This window comes from Equus przewalskii, chromosome 7, assembly GCF_037783145.1.
Source record: "Equus przewalskii isolate Varuska chromosome 7, EquPr2, whole genome shotgun sequence".
Taxonomy (NCBI): domain Eukaryota; kingdom Metazoa; phylum Chordata; class Mammalia; order Perissodactyla; family Equidae; genus Equus; species Equus przewalskii.
In genome coordinates this window covers 84159448-84178380 of record NC_091837.1, presented here as the reverse complement: position 1 = coordinate 84178380, position 18933 = coordinate 84159448, and the positions used below count along the sequence as shown (strand labels likewise).

Sequence of the window (18933 nt, the reverse complement as noted above, 5' to 3'; positions counted from 1 at the left end):
ATTTTGCATGAGGTTACGTTCTCTGGTCTATACAGAGAGATGTCAGTTTTATAATTCAGAACAAGGAGGCAGTCTTTCACTGCATGTTATCATCTTGCTTGCTAAAGAAACAGTGCTTTATAAAACTGAACTCATTGTACACTTAGACCACTGTCTTCATTTGCTATAAATATTTCTTTTCCTTTCAGGAACGTTAGTCATCCAGGTAACAGCAAGTGATGCTGATGATCCTTCGAGTGGCAATAATGCTCGTCTCCTGTATAGTTTACTACGAGGCCAACCCTATTTCTCCATTGAACCAACAACAGGTATTTTTTGAATGAAACATAGTGAAATTCAGCATGATTCTAAGTAAGCAAATGTCAGAGCAAAAGTTCTCAGCTTACAAACATGTTGTATAGTAGACCTGATGCTATATAAATAAATAAATGGGCTGTAATTTTAAACATTTAATTGTTTTTCATCTCGTAGCTGATTTTTCTAAGGTTGAAAGACTGGATTTTCCATATTCATACTACAAATGATTCGTGTAAGGAGTAGAAAACATATGTAAGGATTCGTACAAATCAATTAGAAAGACAGGCAATCCAATTTAAAAATACGAGGAAAAGACATTTATAAGCAATTGAAAAAAATTGATATGCAAAAAGCCTGCAAGAATATAAAATGCTCAACCTCATTAGTCATCATGGAAATGCAAACTAAAACCACCATGAGATCCACCTGCATACGCAACCAGAATGACTGAGATTAAGCATGAATTTATGTCTAGGTGTAAAAACTTGTATGAGGCATTCACTTTCAAAAAATGTAGTTCTGTATTTTATATATTTTTTAGTTAGATGAAAATAATATTTGAATTTTCTAAGCTTGCTTCACCAATTTCCATTAAGCAATTGAATACTTTATAAAGTAAATAGGACAGGAAAATTTCTCCCTTCTTTTAAATATGTCTATTGAATCCATGAGAATTATAGGAAACTAACTCATTTAAGAAATATTGATTGCCACATTCCAAACAAAGATTAAGACCATATGAGTCCTGCCTTTAAGAGCCTATAGTCTCTAAAGATGGGAAAAAAACCCACATAAGTTCATAACTAAAACAACTGAGAATGTGGCAAGTGTCAAAAGAAGTAAAATTCTATGGTTATTAGTAAGAGGTAAATTCTTATTTCCAATGTGGTGACATGAAAATCTTAAATGAAATAAAGCATTGTTGGACATTTAAACATTTCTTATTGATTTATTCATTTAGCAAATATTAAATACCTCAGCCTTTCTCAATCAGGTTTTATTGAAATCCTGATTGAAATCATATGAAAAATATGACTTAAGTGACTGTATTCTTAATTCTCCCAAGGATTGTACTTAGCTTCTATTATTCTGGATGCACAGGACAAAAGTTATTTTAACATATGCAGTGGATGCCTTAAGACATTAAGTTTTAATTCCCTCATGCAGTCTTGGTTGAGAAGGGTTGAAAATGTAACAGGCATCGTACAACACACTGTGTTTACAGCAGTACCAAATCGCAACATTAAAAAAATAATAACAAAAACAAAAAACCCAGCATGGACTCTTCTTTCTCGTAACTTAAAAGTAGATATTATACATGTGACTATTAATGAACACATCCATTCAGTTTGTGAATATTATGAAGTGAAACAAATAAGGTCCAGTAGGAGAAAGAAAGTGAGACCTACTTTATATTGTGTGGTCAAGGAAGAATATACTGAAACCAGAAGTCAGACCAAGGTGAAGAGAGAGTGAAAGGCATTCCAGGTTATGAGAAGAATGTATGGGAAATTCCTGAGATGGGACAGCGTTGAAGCTCTTACACTAACTAGAGGCCAGTGTGGAAAAGTATCCAGGAGGAGAGTAGAAGTGGGGTATCTGAGGAATAGACATGTGCTGGGTCACACTGGACCTTCTTGACCATTTTAAGCACTGTCTTTTCCCCTAACCCTCACTGACTTTTTAAATATATTGAGCAAGTTAGTGAAAGCCATAAATTGCATTGATGGAGCAGAGGTGGAGTGGGCAGCAAGACAAACGAGAGCCAGAACATTGAAGTGCTAAGTTTTCTGGTGTGTAAGAGGATCTAGGAATATATATCCTTTCTTCAGTCGGAAGGTGAGAAGAAAGGTTGAAAATAGAGCAAAGTAAATTGAAGCCCCCATATATGGGGAGCGCAGGTCTCTATGCTCCAGTCGCTCACTGTTTGAGTAATCTCTACACCTTTGATATATCATTCCGAAAGCCCTATGAGTATTCTCCTTTATTAATATGAAACACAATTCCCTCTAGAGGCACACGTGGGGAGATACCAGCAGCATCTGTTTAATATATTCAATGATTTCCATACTGATTCATATAACAAATTATACTTGTGAAACACTCTAGTCCACAATTAAAATCCCGTCACAATGTGGTCCAATTTTTTTTTCAATGATAATTAATTTTTTACTAAATAATTTTATAAAAAGTGCACATTACAATAATTATCATGGTCTACCTTGAGTTTGAATATCTGTGTATGTATTTATCTCTTTTGGTAGATTATGAATAACTGCATCAGAAACCAATCCTTCTTCACCTATCATGACTTAAAATAGACTAACATTACAGGACACAGTATTTTTTTGCATAAATTTGGCATTATAATTTACACATTTACCTATAATAAACGAACTTCTTCAAAGTTTATGGGAAAAGTCAATTTTAGCACACTTATGTTAGAGAAGATAGCAGAAAACTGGTTGAGGTAAAAATAAGACACTGCTCTTCTCAACCTCTCAATTATCTTAACACAGTATTGTATTCAAGGTCTACCAGCATGCTTAGTATGGTGGTGACCACACTAAACTCTAGGCAGAGCTGGTGTTTAATTTATTATTGGTATATTTTTTCTCCAGAGCCATGTCTTGCACATTGTAGTGGTTCCAAATGTGTTAAAAGAATGATTATATGGTTGTATTCTTAAAAATTAACTAGGAAGATGTCATGGTTAATAATGAAATAATAATTGGAGTTTTATTACATTTTTAAAGGAGTCATAAGAATATCTTCTAAAATGGATAGAGAACTGCAGGATGAGTACTGGGTAATTATTCAAGCCAAAGACATGCTTGGTCTGCCTGGAGCACTGTCTGGAACGACGAGTGTATTAATTAAACTTTCTGATGTTAATGACAATAAACCCATATTTAAAGAAAGTAAGTAGAAAGCATCTTGAATGTTTATTATAATGTAACTATAAGTATGTTGAATAGATGCAGATGATAGAGTTCACATTCTAAAAGCACTGCAACAGCACTAAGATTATGTAAAATAAATTTGTTAATTATTCTAAGGTGTGATTAGTTCCATTACTGTGGAAAGTCAAATATAAGGGAAAGAGTAATGTGTTATTTTTCAATTGTTTTTATAACAAACTACCACAAACTTATATCTTAAAACAAATGTATTATCTTGAAGTCTGGTACGACGCCCGCAGGCTGAGGTCAAGCAGGGTGTCTGCAGGCCTGCCTCCCTCTCTGTGGGCTCCAGGGCAGAATCCAGTTCCTGGGATTTGGGTGCTGGCAGAATTCAGTTCTTCGTGTTTGTAGGATTAGGTCTCTGTTTCCTTGATGGCTGTCAATTGGGGGACACGGTTAGCTCCTGCAAGCCTCTTTCTGCTTCCTGTAGACAGCCTGCACATCTCAGAAGCAGCCAAGGGGGTCAAATGCTTCTCTTACTGCCATCTCTCTGGCCCACACTTTTGCCTCTTCTCCCACTTTTAAGGACAAATGTGATTAGATTGGGCCCACTTGGAGAAACGGAAACAATCTCCACATCTCAAGGTCGGCTGATTAGCAATCTTAATTCCCTCTGCAACCTTCATTCCCTTTTGCCATTTTAGGTAACCTATTCATGAGTTCTGGAGTATTGGGACATAATTATCTTTGGGAATTTGTTCTTTTACCTACTATAAGTACCAATTTAAAATGACTACTTTATTTTTTATTTTTGTAGCAAGAATAGGCCACACCTTCTGTGACAATTTAAGTAATAAATACAGGTTAATCACATAGTGTACTTCAGGAGGAATTTCTTAGGAAATTCCTAGGAAGAATTTCTTTTCTAAGGAGTTTCTTTTTCAGGGGATTCTGTCTTAGCTACAGAAATACATTTATAAGCATTCCCAGAAATCAGGAGGAATTATGATGATAGGAGGAAAATTTGATAAGCGTGGAGCAAAGAAAGAAGTAGATCAAACACACGCGTGTGCATGTGCACACACACGCACATACACATGCACACTCCTAAATGATGCAGACACTATTCAATTCAGCCAATTTGTGCCATGCCCAGGGTTATCAGATCTTCTGATTTTTCAAGAAATATTAAAATCTGGATTTTTATTTCTGTGCTATCATCCAATTTAAATTATGTTAATTTAAAAATGTGGTCACTGTTTTTTTAAATAAAAATTGTATGTATTTAGGGTATACAGCATGGTGCTTTGATATACATATACATAGTGAAATTATTACTGTAGTCAAACTAGTTAGCATATCCATCTCCTCACATAGTCGCATTGTGCGTGTGTGTGGGTGATGAGAGCACCTGAGATCTACTCTCTTAGCAAATTTCCATTATATTATTCAGTATTATTAACTTTAGTCATCATGCTGTACATTAGATTTCTAAAACTTATACATTCTACATAATTGCAGCTTTGTACCCTTTGAACAACATCTCATTTCTTTGTGTGTCAATAAAACAGCTCCTCTTTGGATGGAATTTAGGCTATGAGGAAATGGTGTGTGATCTTCATCTCCATGTTATGAAATATACTGTGTATATGACTATCTCTACAACATAAATATGTCCTAAATGCAGAAGATAGTGTAATTAAATCTGATATACCCAGAACTTTATAAAATGATTTACATATAATATAGAGAGAAAAATGGTGGCTGAATTCATTGAATAAATCTAGTCTATGTTTTATTTAGATGAAAGTGAAATAGCAAGTTGAAGGTTCTAGAAGGCAGGAGAACTCTCAAGGAAGCTCGTTGAGACAAAATGTCCTCAAAACTCCTGCTGCCTTTTGTAGTTTCTTTTGACTTTTCTCAACTTTATATATAAACTAGAACATTTAAAGTAGTTTTTAAAAATTCTTTCAGAATCCTCATGAAAGATGATACTATTAATAACTTCAGTCAAATCTCAGTGTGGGTGAACATGATTCTAGACCATAAAGTTACCTCAAAATGTTTTCTCTATTCCCTTCTCACACCATAATCATGTGAAAATGTGTGTATTGACCATTCTTCCCAAACAGAAATATGCTGGCTCCTTACTTTTGTTCAACCTGCTTTCCCTTATTGAAAGGTCCTTGCCCTCCTCTCAATCTGAATACTCAATACATATGTCCTCTGTTGTGAACATTCCCTGACCTCTCAGTCAGGGCATCGCTCAAACAACCCCTCCCTCTCCCTTGTGTCACGAATTTTCCTCTCTGCTGGTTCACTACTATTAGCATTCAAACATGTTGTTGGTGTTTTTCATCTTAAAAACAAAAAAAAATAAACACATTTCTTAACTTCACTTCCACATCCAGCTAATCATACTTCATTTTCTTTTCTTTCCTGTTAGAGAAAAAATTCTGAAAACTGTTATCAATACTCGATGTCCTCGGTTACTGTCCTTATACTCTGGAACCCACTCCAATCAGGATTCATCCATACTACTTGACGAGACTGATCCAGTCTATTTTATGCAATTTAGTCCACTCAGTTCTCAATCCTAATATAGTTTGATTTCTCAGCAGGATTTGACAGTGATCACTCCCTCTTTGAAACTCTCAATGGGCCACTTTCATCTGCTTTTTCTTATGTCTCACTGGTCACTTATTTCAGTCTCCTTCGCTTCTCATTGGAGTATTTCTGGTATCAAATCTTGGGTCTTGTCTTTCTTCCTTCTACACTAACTCAATAGTCTCGTTTAGCCACGTGACTTTAAATACCCACTCTGTACTGACAACTTCCAAATACATATCTCCTGTCTGAATCTCTCCCATGACCTCCACACATGCATATTCAACTCTCTTCTCAATATCTTCATTTGTATTCTCACATACATTTAAAACTTAAAATGCACTGAGTTCCTAATCTCACCTGCCCCTCAGAACCTCCTCTTCCTACAGACTTTCCCATCTCAGGCATTAACAAATCCAGGCTTCATATTGTTCAGGGCAAAATCTCACCCATTCAGTTCAAATTCAATTCAGTTTAAATGATACAACTCAGCCTACACTGGGACAAATCCAGGTCAATTCTAATTTTTAATTTTTAATTCTAATGTATACATAATTGACAGTCAATTCTGCACAATTCCTGCTAGTTCCTGATTTTTGATATTCTGTGAGCAAACACACATACCCTTCCTGATAATAGAAAATCATTTTGTTTGAAGATTTTGAAGTCACCTTTCCCTCTGATCTTTCTCTTGTATCCAAAAGTCAACCCTCTGCAGATCCTGTTGGCTCTGCCTTTAAAAATATCCATAATCTGAACATTTCTCACCAACTCCATTCTGCCACCTTGGATCATGCCACCCTCTTCACGTGCCTCGATTGTTGCACTAGGCTCTTGTCTGGTCTATCAGCTTCCACCATTATTTTCCTTTAGTCTATTTCCAACACAGTTTTAGTGATCTTTTTAAAATACAGGTCAGATCATATCACTTAAATGTCTTACTATCTCACTAAGATAAAAAGTCAAAGGCCTTAGCATAACACACATGGTCCTAAATGTTTTGCCATCACCAGTCCTATCCCATTACCTCTCGGCCCCCATGTTCTAGCGTTCCCACCTTTGCTCATTGACAAGCCAACACCGGCAATTGACCTACTCTGTTTCAGAACACTCCTGACACTCTGGCATTGTGCATTTTTTGCCTGCTCTTTCTTCTTCCTGAAATTCTATTTCCTTAGATATGCATTCCGTTAGTTCATTTCTTATACAAAAGTCACATCCGCGAGAAAGACTTTTTTGATCACCTTATTGAAAATTTTACCACCACCACACTGTCTGAGTACTCATCAGTGTCGTATTAATTGTTTGCCTCATCCTCAAGAACATAAGCTAGCCCAGGCAGCAGTTTTCTGCCTACTGTTTCTTGTGATGCCACAGCCCCTAGACAGGACCTTGTAAAGCACTGGTATTCAAAAAACAATCTTTGAAAGTATGGAAAATAGCACAAACGAAGTGCTGATTTAGCGAAGTGTGTACACAGCATCTGCTTTCAGGTTTAGGGTAGTGACATTGTTTTTTCCAGATTAATTTGTTGACAATTTTTAATTTTGGCAATCAAATAAAGAATTCTTTTAATTTTGCCACAATGAAAGAAACACTGCAGCACAGTTATACTGTTACTTCCTGAAAACCGTAAAATATTGGCAACTTTTAAGTAGTATTTCTCCACTTAAAAAAAAAAAAGCAAAATCTCACAAGGCAATCTGTGAAGTGACTTGCTATATGCTTCTAAGGAAATTAAGAATCCTTTTAAAGAGAAATTATGTTATATGTGCTCTTTTTTTAATTCTAAGAAGTTTCATTCTTTAAAATATTAACATATATGGTTATTTCCTACATTTTAGCATAAATTACAAGTAATATCATATGAATGGCTAGTTCTGTATCAGTTTTATGCATATTACTTCTGAAAAATAAGGAAAAAAAGCCCACTTTGTATTTCTATCTGGGTATTTCAATTTGCAAATGACCAAAACAATGGGGTCATCTAACTTCCACATAGTTCTTTCACCAACTATTGTGGATCCAGCTTTCTTTTCCATTTCCATTACGGCTAATGCAATCCAGGCTCAGAATTTCAAAGTCAAACTATTATTCTTAGAGCTCAACTATATGCTTTCAGTGTCTCTCATCTTTAATTCAAACTTACTTTTATTGGTAACTTTAGATAGAGAATGCTTGAGTGAAATTGAAAAACTCTTTTCATCAAATTTAATTTGGGATGGTTGAAGGATACAATAAAAAATAAATCCATGAATATTGGGAAGGTATGTACATGAATAGATATTTGAAAATAATATGGACTGGTGATAGGACTCCCTAAGAGATATTTGAGAGACAATGATAGATGTTCAAATAGGATATTAAGGAAATGTTCCGATTGCAAAAGTAGAGGGAGAAAGTACACACACATACTCTCTCTCTCTCTCTCTCAATATACATACATAGAGAGATTTAGAACAAATAATTTGTGTATAGGGTAGGTATGGGTTTTCCTACAGTCCATAAATAAAGGGTTTTATAATTGAGAGTTTCTTGTGTTAATTATTTATGCACAAAATCTTGAATTTTGTTTTTAAAGGTTTGTATCGCTTGACTGTCTCTGAGTCTGCACCCACTGGGACTTCTATAGGGAAAATCATGGCATATGATAATGACATAGGAGAGAATGCAGAAATGGATTACAGCATTGAAGAAGATGATTCTCAAACATTTGACATCATTACTAATAATGAGACCCAAGAAGGAATAGTTATATTAAAAAAGGTAGATGTATTAAAATTATTTGCTTTGGCAGAAAAATGCAAAATCAAATCAGAAATACACACAATTATTTTGTGTAGCCAGTTAGTTTTTGTTTCATTAAGTAATTGAAATAAGAACCTGTGATTTACAGTTTAGGGAGTAAAGGAGTTTAGAAATGACAGTTAGTTATTACAGAGTTTCTTGAATTATATGTAGAATGGTTTTTTTAAAAAAGATTTTCAAATAGAGGACAAACTTTTTGAAAAGATCTTAAGTAATGGATAATTAATTCTCAATTCCGTAAGATATTTATCCTCAGAAAAGTATAATTTTAATCCTAAACAAAAAAATATAGTTATTATCCCCAAACATTTTATAATAGATATAAATAACAAAATACCCATAGGGGTTTACTATGCCACTGCTTAATGATACTATCAAATGGATCCAAGTCCATAAAAAGTCAAACCTCACAGAACAGCACCTGAGATAATTTAACAACTGAGACATTGTTTTTCTAAGTAATTCCTCGGGTTACTGAAGCCATTTCTTCTGTGCACACTGTGTTTCTTTGTAGAAAGTGGATTTTGAGCACCAGAACCACTACGGTATTAGAGCAAAAGTTAAAAACCGCCATGTTGATGAGAAGCTCATGAAATATCACGCTGAAGCCTCCACTACTTTCATTAAGGTTCAGGTAGAAGATGATGACGAACCTCCTGTTTTCCACTTCCCGTATTACATATTTGAGATCTTTGAAGGAAGCCCGCACGGGTCGTTTGTAGGCGTGGTCTCTGCCGCAGATCCAGATCAGAGGAACTCTCCTATTGGGTATGTCTGGGGGCCAGCTTTGCAGTAATAAATAAGTCAACACAGATTAGCTTAAAAATAAAATTTCATACAAATGTAACAAGGATATATCTATATTTCTCTATATGGTACATATCAAATTTGCAACAATTTAAACAGGTCCAAATAGGGGGCCTCACTATTGGTTAAGATGCAGTGAAATAGGCAATTGTAAACGTGCAACAATCACCAACTAAAGTTCGATGCAATCAACTCTCTATCAATTGAGGTAAGGAGGTGAGGGAAAAGAAACCCTTGATTATGCCAAGTCAGAGCAGAAACAAAGCTGAGCAAAGTGTGGTTCACTTAATACTATTTAATTAAAATGATGTCCAAAAATTGAGAAAGCTTTTTACAAGATGCCACTTAAAGGAGTAAAAATGAGATAATTTCAATTGGTTAGAAATAGATTTCTTTGTTACAATTCAGCAATATTTGCCGTCTATTAAACTAGTCTGTTATAGTCAGGTACTGTGTTTTCTTTTTTCCCCCGATATTTGAATTGTAGGTCTGGTTAGACATAAAAACAAAACAGATTTCATGTTTCCTTCCACTACCTTCCTTTGTTGATGTATTTTCCACATTTCACAGTCCAGAGAATTACACAAACTTATATGTATTCATTAAGACGCTGGCTAATGCTTTGCGCTTTGGAGGGACCACTGGTACAAAGAAGGAGCTGCTTTAAATTCACTTTTCCGCTGTAATTCCTAACCAGAAAACGATGCCTTATAATATGCAGATATAGTTCCTGTTTAGTAATAGTAATTTTAGTAATAAATATAAGTATATATATATGTAGCATATACGTATGATTATAACCCAGTAAGTCAATTGTTTAGATTTTTAAAGTGGTATATCTATTAACCTGTTTATTGTTCTTCTGAGAATACTAAAGAATACATAATTTAAAAAAATTATTTAATGATTAAGCTGTTCATTGTATTATCATTTATGATAGTAAAATGTTGGAAACAATTTAAATATCTAATCTTAGTGGTATATATAAGGCAATTAATGATGAATGCTTTACAACAATGCTTAGAAACATAGACAAAAACATGGCATGATTTTAAAAGATAATAGAAAATTATTAGAGTCATATGTTTACAAAGTAAAAATATTACATATATATGAGACAAATAAGTGACCTTCATCCAAATATTAGCAGAGGTTATGTGTTTTATAGTGTCACTATTGGTGGTTGCTTACATTATTTTCTACTAAAAATATTTTAACTTACAATTTTCACCTTTATACTAAAATTACTTTTAAAAGTAGTTTGTGAGTGCCTATCAAAAGAATATCTTTCAATGCCTTTTATGGATATTCTTTAATTTAGAAGTGCCTTTTAAATAAGATTCTGTTTCATAGATTAGGATCACGGATTTTTTTTCTGTGTGGTATAATTTGATTAAGTGTTCAAACTATATGATGAAAACCAAATTAAATGTATATGAAAATAGCCACTTGAACACATTTCAGGTTTCCTTTTTTTTTATTTTGGAAGCAAAAAATATTGGAAAATATTTGAAATCACAATGCTAAATCAGGGAGCCATCTCACGTCCAAGTGGTTAAGTTCGCATGCTCTGCTTCAGCAGGCCAGGGTTTTGCCAGTTTGGATCCTGGGTGCAGACATGGCACTGCTCATAGGCCATGTTGAGGCAGTGTCCCTCAGAGGGACATACAGCTAGAATATACAACTATGTGCTGGGGGGCTTTGGAGAGAAGAAAAAGAAGAAAAAAGGGATGATTGGCAACAGGTGTTAGCTCAGGTGCCAATCTTAAAACCAAAAAAGCTAAATCAAAATGCTCTTCCTTAATACTCACTCCATGATAAGGCATGTGGAAACCAAAGGAAATGATAGGACATTGTATTATGCCCTCTGGGATGTCGCATTATTTCAGAGGAAAGACATTAACACATAGTAAACAAAGTAGGTTATACCTAATTCAATTAACTCATGTTACTTAGCTTTTCCTTCTGAGTAAGAATCACCTGATGTTTCTGTGAAGCCTGGGGCTCTCCAGTAAGTCTTTGGCAAGATAAATAAACTGATTTAACAAAATATTTTTGTCATTGCCAAGGACAGAAAAGCTTAAGAAATAAGATATGCCTTGATATGAATGATAATATAAGCTATATGATAAATGTTTAAGAAAAATCAAGGGGCAAGTGCACAGGAAGAAAGCAATATTTAGACCTGAAAGTGAGATGAGACATCTGTTTTAAGGAGCCTAGTGTGCTAGGAATTAGAGCCCAGAAATTGTCTATAATAAAGATTCCATTATAAAATTATGAGAGACTTCATAAGGAATTTCTCTTAAGATTTTCATTTTATCCCCAACATTATGTATTACTGTATTTTTGAGGTTCTAGATATAGGGAATATATACTTTTACTTCTACTGTGCATGATTCATTCTTTGGACATTATTGAAGCTTCCTTTTGAACTGAGCCTATAGTCAAACTTTGAAATATTTTGTAAATATGAGAAAAATGATGTATTCATTTCTGTTAGAAAAAGCAGAGCAAGTTAAATCAAAAGCAAGTGGAAAAAAAGGAAATAAAAAACTTTAAAGCAGAAGCAGTGAAATTGTAAACAATAGAGACATGCAATGAAACCAAAAGCTGATTCTTTCAAAAGAACAGTAAAATTGATCAATCTCTAATAAGACAACTAAGTGGGGAAAAAAAGAGAGAATAGATAAAAATTACCATTATCAGAAATGAAAGAAGGCTCATAACTTTTGATTCTATAGACATTAAACATTATAGGGAAATGCTATGAACAACTCTATGCCCATGAATTAAGACCGATTCCTTGAAAGAGAGAAACTGTCAACATTCACGTGAAGAGATAAATAGTCTTAGTAATCAGGTACGTGAGAAACAGCCAAGCTTGTGAGCAGGAAATAGCCTTGTGGGAAGTTCAAGAATGACAAGGAGGGAGCCCCAACTGGTGACACCCTCAACACTAGCTCTGCTAGCAGCAAGGGCTGCATACAAGACCAGAGCACCTGGCAGCCACAGTGACACCCGTGAACCCAGTGCCCCTGGCAGCAGTGCTGCCAGGACCCCCAGGTAACCTGGGAGCAGCAGCACAGGTAGCACATGAGACAACGGCACTCAAAAGTCTGTGGAGAGTCCATAGAGAGACAGTGGGGAAACATGAGACTCAGGTGACCCCAGAAGCAGCAGAAGAGCTCGCAGCCTGGTGACCCCAGTGGTGACACGTGTGATTGCAGTGATGTCTTATGCAGCAAGGCTCCAGCAACCTCAGAGGCACAAGCAGCACAAGGAAGGTATTGATGACACCACTGGCAGAGGCAGTGGAGGGTGAAAACTGCAGGCTCTCAAATACAACCAGAAGCAGCTCAGAATCAAAGCAACTGAAGCCTTACTCAAATAAAAAAGGTGTTTACTACTACAAATGTGCTGGCAGAGGATCACCTCACCAAGCACAATGAAGAACTACAGTAACATGGTAGGACAGAAAGAGAATGACAACTCTCCAGCAACCGAACTTGAAGTAACAGAAGACTGAGATCTAACTGACAGAGAATTGAAAATAGCTGTCATAAAGAAACTAAACAAGTTACAAGAAAACTCTGAAAGATAGTTCAATGAACTCAGGAATAAAATTAATTACCAGAAGGAGTACTTCACTAAACAGATTGAAACTATGGGGAGAAACAATAGAAATTCTGGAGATGAAGAATACAATTAATGAGATGAAAACTAAAGTAGAAAACATTGTTAATAGAGCAGACCATGAGGAAGAGAGAATTAGCAAGCTTGAAGACAGATATCTAGAAATGATTCAGGTGGAAGAGAAGAGAGAACTAAAATTTTTTAAAGATGAAGAAATTCTACAAGAAATATCTGACTCAATTAGGAAAACCAACATAAGGATAATTCGTATCCCAGAAGGAGAAAAGAAGGAGAAGGGAGCACAGAGCTGATTCAAAGAAATAATAGCTGAGACTGCCCCAAACCTGGGAAAGGAAGTTGGTATACAAATACATGAAGATAATAGAACTCCTAATTATCTCAATGCCAAAAGGCTTTCTCCAAGGCACACTATATTAAAACTGCCAAAAGTCAATGGCAAATGAAAGATATTAGGGTCAGCAAGAGAGAAGAAAATAACTTACGAAGGAACCTCCCTCAGGGTATCAGCAGATTTCTCAGCAGAAACTCTACAGGCTAGGAGAGAGTGTAATAATATATTCAAAATGTTTAAAGGCAAAAGCTATCCACCAAGAATACTCTACCTTCAGATATGAAGGAGAAATAAAGGCTTTCCATGACAAATAAAAGCTAAAGGAGTTCATCATCACTAGACCTGCCTTCCAAGAAATGTTGAAAGGAGCCCTCATACCTGAAACAAAAAGGCAAAGGTTTACAAAGCTTTGAGCAAGGTGATAAATAGACAGACAGAATTAGAAAATTGCAACTCCATATCAGAATAGGTTAGTAAACACTTAATTATAGCATAAAGGCTAAAGAGAAAGAAAGTATCAAAAATAACTATAAGAACTTCAATTTCGTAACAAACTCACAACACATAAAAGAATAATTTGTGACAACAACAACATAGAAGGAGAAGCAGAAAAAGATGGAACCTACATAGGCTAATGAAGATGAGATATTATCAGCAGAAAAAAATACTATGTCATCTATGAGATCTTTTATATAAACCTCATGGTAACCACAGAACAAAAATCAGAACAGAATCACAAAACATAAATAAAGAGGAAACTGAGAAAAAACATCACAGAAAACCACACAACTGAAATAGCAACGAAAAAGAAAAAATACAAAGAAAAAGAAACAATAGAAACATAGAAAAACCAGAAAACAAAAGATAAAATGGCAACAGTAAGCTTCGCATATCGATAATCACTCTAAATATAAATGGATTGAATTCACCAATAAAAATGCAGAGTGGCTAGATTGATTGAAAAACAAAACTCAACAGTACGCTGCCTTTAGGAGACCTATCTCCACTCTAAAGACAGAATGAAGGGATGGAAGATAATACACCAAGCAAATGGCAACCGAAAGAAAACAAGAATACTCATACTTATATCAGACAAAATAGACTTCAATCCAAAAAGATAACAAGAGACAAAGATGGGCATTCTATAATGACAAAAGGAACATTCTACAAAGGATACATAATGCTTATTAATATATATACACCTAGCATAGGAGCACCAAAGTATATAAAGCCACTATTAACAGACCAAAAGGCAGAAATTGACAGCAACTCAATAATAGTAAGGGACTTTAACAAACCACTTACATCAATGGATAGATCATCCAGACAGAAAGTCTACAAGGAAACATTAGCCTTAAATGAAATGATAGACCAGGTGGAACTGATGGATATATAGAGAACATTTTATCCAAAAGTAGCAGAATATACATTGTTCTAAAGTGCATATTGAACATTCTCAAAGATAGGCCATATGTTGGGAAACAAAATAAGCCTCAATAAATTTAAGAAGATTGAAATCATATCAAGCATCTTTTCCAACTACAATGGTATGACTAGAACTCAATTACAAGAAGAAAACTGGAAAAGTCACAAATATGTGGAGACTAAACAACATACATACTACAGAACACCTATTGGATCAATGAAGAAATCAAAGGAGAAATCAAAAACTACCTGGAGACAAGTGAAAACGAAAACACAAAATGCCAAACATTATGGGATGCAGTAAAAGCAGTACTAAGAGGGAAGTATATAGTAATACAGGCCTACCTCAAGAAACAAGAAAAATCTCAAATAAACAAGCTTACACTACAACTAAAAGAACTAGAAAAAGAAGAACAAATGAAGCCCAAAGTCAGTAGAAGGAAGAAAATGATAAAAATCAGAGTGGAAATAAGTGAAATAAAGACTAAAAAGATAATAGAAAGGATTAACAGAACTAAGAGCTGATTCTTGGAAAAGATAAAATTGACAAACCCTTAGCTAGACTCACTAAGAAAAAGAGTGAGAAGGCTCAAATAAATAAAATTAGAAGTTAAAGAGGAGAAATTACAACAGATACCACAGAAACACAAAGGACTATAAAAGGATTATAAGGGAATACTATGAAAAATTATAGGCAAACAAATTGGATAACATTGAAATGGATAAATTCTTAGAACCATGCAACCTCCCAGATATTCATATAGAGAATCTTAATAAAACACTCAGAACTAGAGATTGAAACAGTAATAAAAACTTCCCATAAAACAAAAGTCCAGGACGAGACAGCTTCTCTGGTGAATTCTGCCAAGCACTCAAAGCAGATTTAATATCTAGCATTCTCAACCTCTTCCAAAGAATTGAAGAGAATGAGATGCTTCCTAACTCATTGTACGAGGCCAATATTACCCTGCTCTCAAACCCAGTCAAGGACAACACAAAATAGGAAAATAACAGGCCAATATCGCTGATGAACATAGATGCAAAAATCCTCATGAAAATATTAGCAAATCACATACAACAATGCATTAAAAGGATCATGCACTATGATCAAGTGAGATTTATTCCGGTGATGCAGGGATGGTTCAACATCTGCAAAGCTATCAATGTGATACTCTACATTAACAAAATGAAGAATAAAAGTCACACGATCATCTCAATAGATGCGGAGAAGGTTTTTAATAAGATTCAACATCCATTTATGAAAAAAACTCTAAATAAAATGGATAGAGAAGGAGAGTACCTCAACATAATAAAGGCTATACATGACAAGCCCACAGCTAACATCATATTCAACAGAAAAACTGAAAGCTATTCCTCAAAGAACAGAAACAAGACAAGGATGCCCACTCTTGCTCCTTTTAATCAAAATAGTATTGGAAGTCCTAGCCAGAGAAATTAGGCAAGAAAAAGAGATAAAAGTCATCCAGATTGGAAAGGAAGAAGTAAAACTGTCACTATTTGTGGATGACATGATTCTATGTATAGAAAACTCTAAAGAACGCACCAAAAAACTATTAGAAATAATTAACAAATACACTAAAGTTGTAGGGTACAAAATGCACACATAAAAATTGGTTAAATTTCTATACACTAATAACAAAGCAGAAAGAGAAATCAAGAATACAATCCCACTTACAATTGCAACAAAAAGAATAAATACCTAGGAATAAATTTAACCAATGAGGTGAAAGGTCTATACACTGAAATCTATAAGAAATTATTAAAAGAAATTGAAGAAGACATTAATAAATTGTAAGTTATTCTGTGCTCATGAATTGGAAGAATAAACATCATTAAAATGTCCGTATTACCTAATTCGATCTACAGATTCAATGCAGCCCAATCAGAATCCCAATGACATTTCTAACAGAAATAGAACAAAGAATCCTAAAACTTATACGGAACAACAAAAGACTTCTAATAGCAAAAGCAATCCTTAGAAAAAAGAACAAAGCTGGAAGTATCACACTCCTTAATTTCAAAATATACTACAAAGCTATGATAATCAAAACAGCATGGTACTGGCAGAAAAACAGACACATACATCAATGGAACAAAATTGAGAGTCCAAAAATAAATCCACACATCTACGGACTCCTAATTTTCAACAAAAGAAACAAGGACATACAATGGAGAAAGGAAATTCTCTAAAATAAATGGTGTTGGGAAAACTGGACAGCCAGATGCAAAAAAGTGAAAGTAGACCATTATCTTATACCATTCACAAAAATTAACTCAAAATGGATTAAATACTTGAATGTAAGACTTGAAACCATAAAACTCACAGAAGAAAACATAGGCAGTTTGCTCTTTGACATCAGTCTTACTAGTACCTTTTCAAATATCATATCTCTTCAGGCAAAGGAAACAAAGGAAAAAACAAACAGGACTAGATCAAACAAAAAGCTTTTGTACGACAAAGGAAACCATCAGCAAAATGAAAAGACAACCCACCAACTGGAAGATATTATTTATAAACCATCTGTCCAATAAGGAGTCAATATCCAAAATATATAAAGAACTCATACAACAAAAAGTGAACAACCTGATCAAGAAATGGGTGGAGAATATGAACATACATTTTTGCAAAGAAGAAATATAGCTGGCTTACAGATGCATGAAAAGACATTCAATGTCACTGATTATTAAGAAAATGCAAATCAAAACTACAATGAGATATCACCTCATACCCATCAGAAAGGCTATTATTAAAAATAAAAGAAATAACATGTGTTGGAGAGGATTTGCAGAAAAGGGAACTCTCATTCACTGCTGGTAGGAATGTAAATTGGTGTAGCCACTATGAAAAGCAGTATGGAAGTTTCTCAAAAGATTAAAAATAGAACTGCCATATGATTCAACTATTCCACTTCTGGGTATTTATCCAAAAAGCATGAAAACAGTAATTCAAAAAGAAAAATGCAGCCCTATGTTTATTGCAGCAATATTCACAATGGCCAAGACTTAGAAACAACCCAAGTGTCCAAGAAACAATGGATGAATGGATAAAGAAGATGTGGTGTATATATAAAAATATATATTATACATTATATATTATGCATGTATATACATATATATATATACAGTATATATGTATAATACATTATGTGTATATATATATAATGGAAAATTACTCAGCCATAAAAAAGACAAAATCATGCCATGTGTAACAACATGGATGGACCTTGTGAGTATTATGCTAAGTGAAATAAGTCAGACGGAGAAAGACAATTACTACATGACTTCATTCATCTGTGGAAGATAAACAAACAAGCACATAGATGTGGAGAACAGATTGGTGGGTACCAGAGGGAAGGGGGTGAGGGGAGGGCGAAACAGGTAAAAGGGCACATATGTATGGCAATGGATGGAAACTAGACTTTTGGTGGTGAACAGGATGCAGCCTTTATAGAAGTCAAAGTATAATAATTTATACCTGAAATTTACATAATGTTATAAAACAATGTGACCTCAATTAAAAAAAAAAAAGAATGACAAGGATGCCTTTCACCTGTGGAAGAGCCTGTCTTTAAACGTCTTTCATGTCCGTAGAAGGGAGCACTTAAAAATCTTTGAAAGACCTGATGGAACAGTACCCTACTTGGAAACATCTAGCTTTTGTATATGAGCTTGGCTTTTCTGTGTCTCAGTTTCTTCTTCTGTGAAGTGGAAATAGACGTTCTGGAGGCAGGAGAGGATTAAGACAAGATGTAGAGGCATCTTGGGGAGGCAAGCACGTAAGCATCATTTGTTTATGTCATTCCGGCAGGAGCGGTCAGCAATGAGAATACATTACACAGTCATATTTTATACATTCAGCATTTTTAGAACCATGAAGAGTTCCAATATAAAGGAATTTTGATATGAACCAAAGATTAATCTTCTAAACATCAAAATTTCACATTTTAAGCTCAAGCTCTTTCTACAATGTATCGCACACATCTTTCCTGTCTTAAATGATGTGTATTGCCTATTATTTAAAATGTTACTGATGATTCAAGGTCATAATTTAAAAAAACACTTTTATTTGGAAATAGT

General features: G+C 34.6%; 1 protein-coding gene across 2 annotated transcripts in view; it reads left to right on the top strand.

The window, feature by feature from the left end:
* Nucleotides 1-18933, top strand: part of CDH19 (cadherin 19) — a 103071-nt gene that overhangs the window by 46120 nt on the left and 38018 nt on the right. For both annotated transcript variants that reach the window (XR_011542090.1, XM_008527418.2), the window contains exons 5-8: nt 189-308; nt 3054-3218; nt 8389-8573; nt 9130-9383. Coding sequence is in view for 1 of the 2 variants with exons in the window: in XM_008527418.2 (XP_008525640.2) it covers nt 189-308; nt 3054-3218; nt 8389-8573; nt 9130-9383 (724 nt within the window). In the remaining variant the exon portion in view is untranslated. The remainder of the gene's footprint in view (nt 1-188; nt 309-3053; nt 3219-8388; nt 8574-9129; nt 9384-18933) is intronic.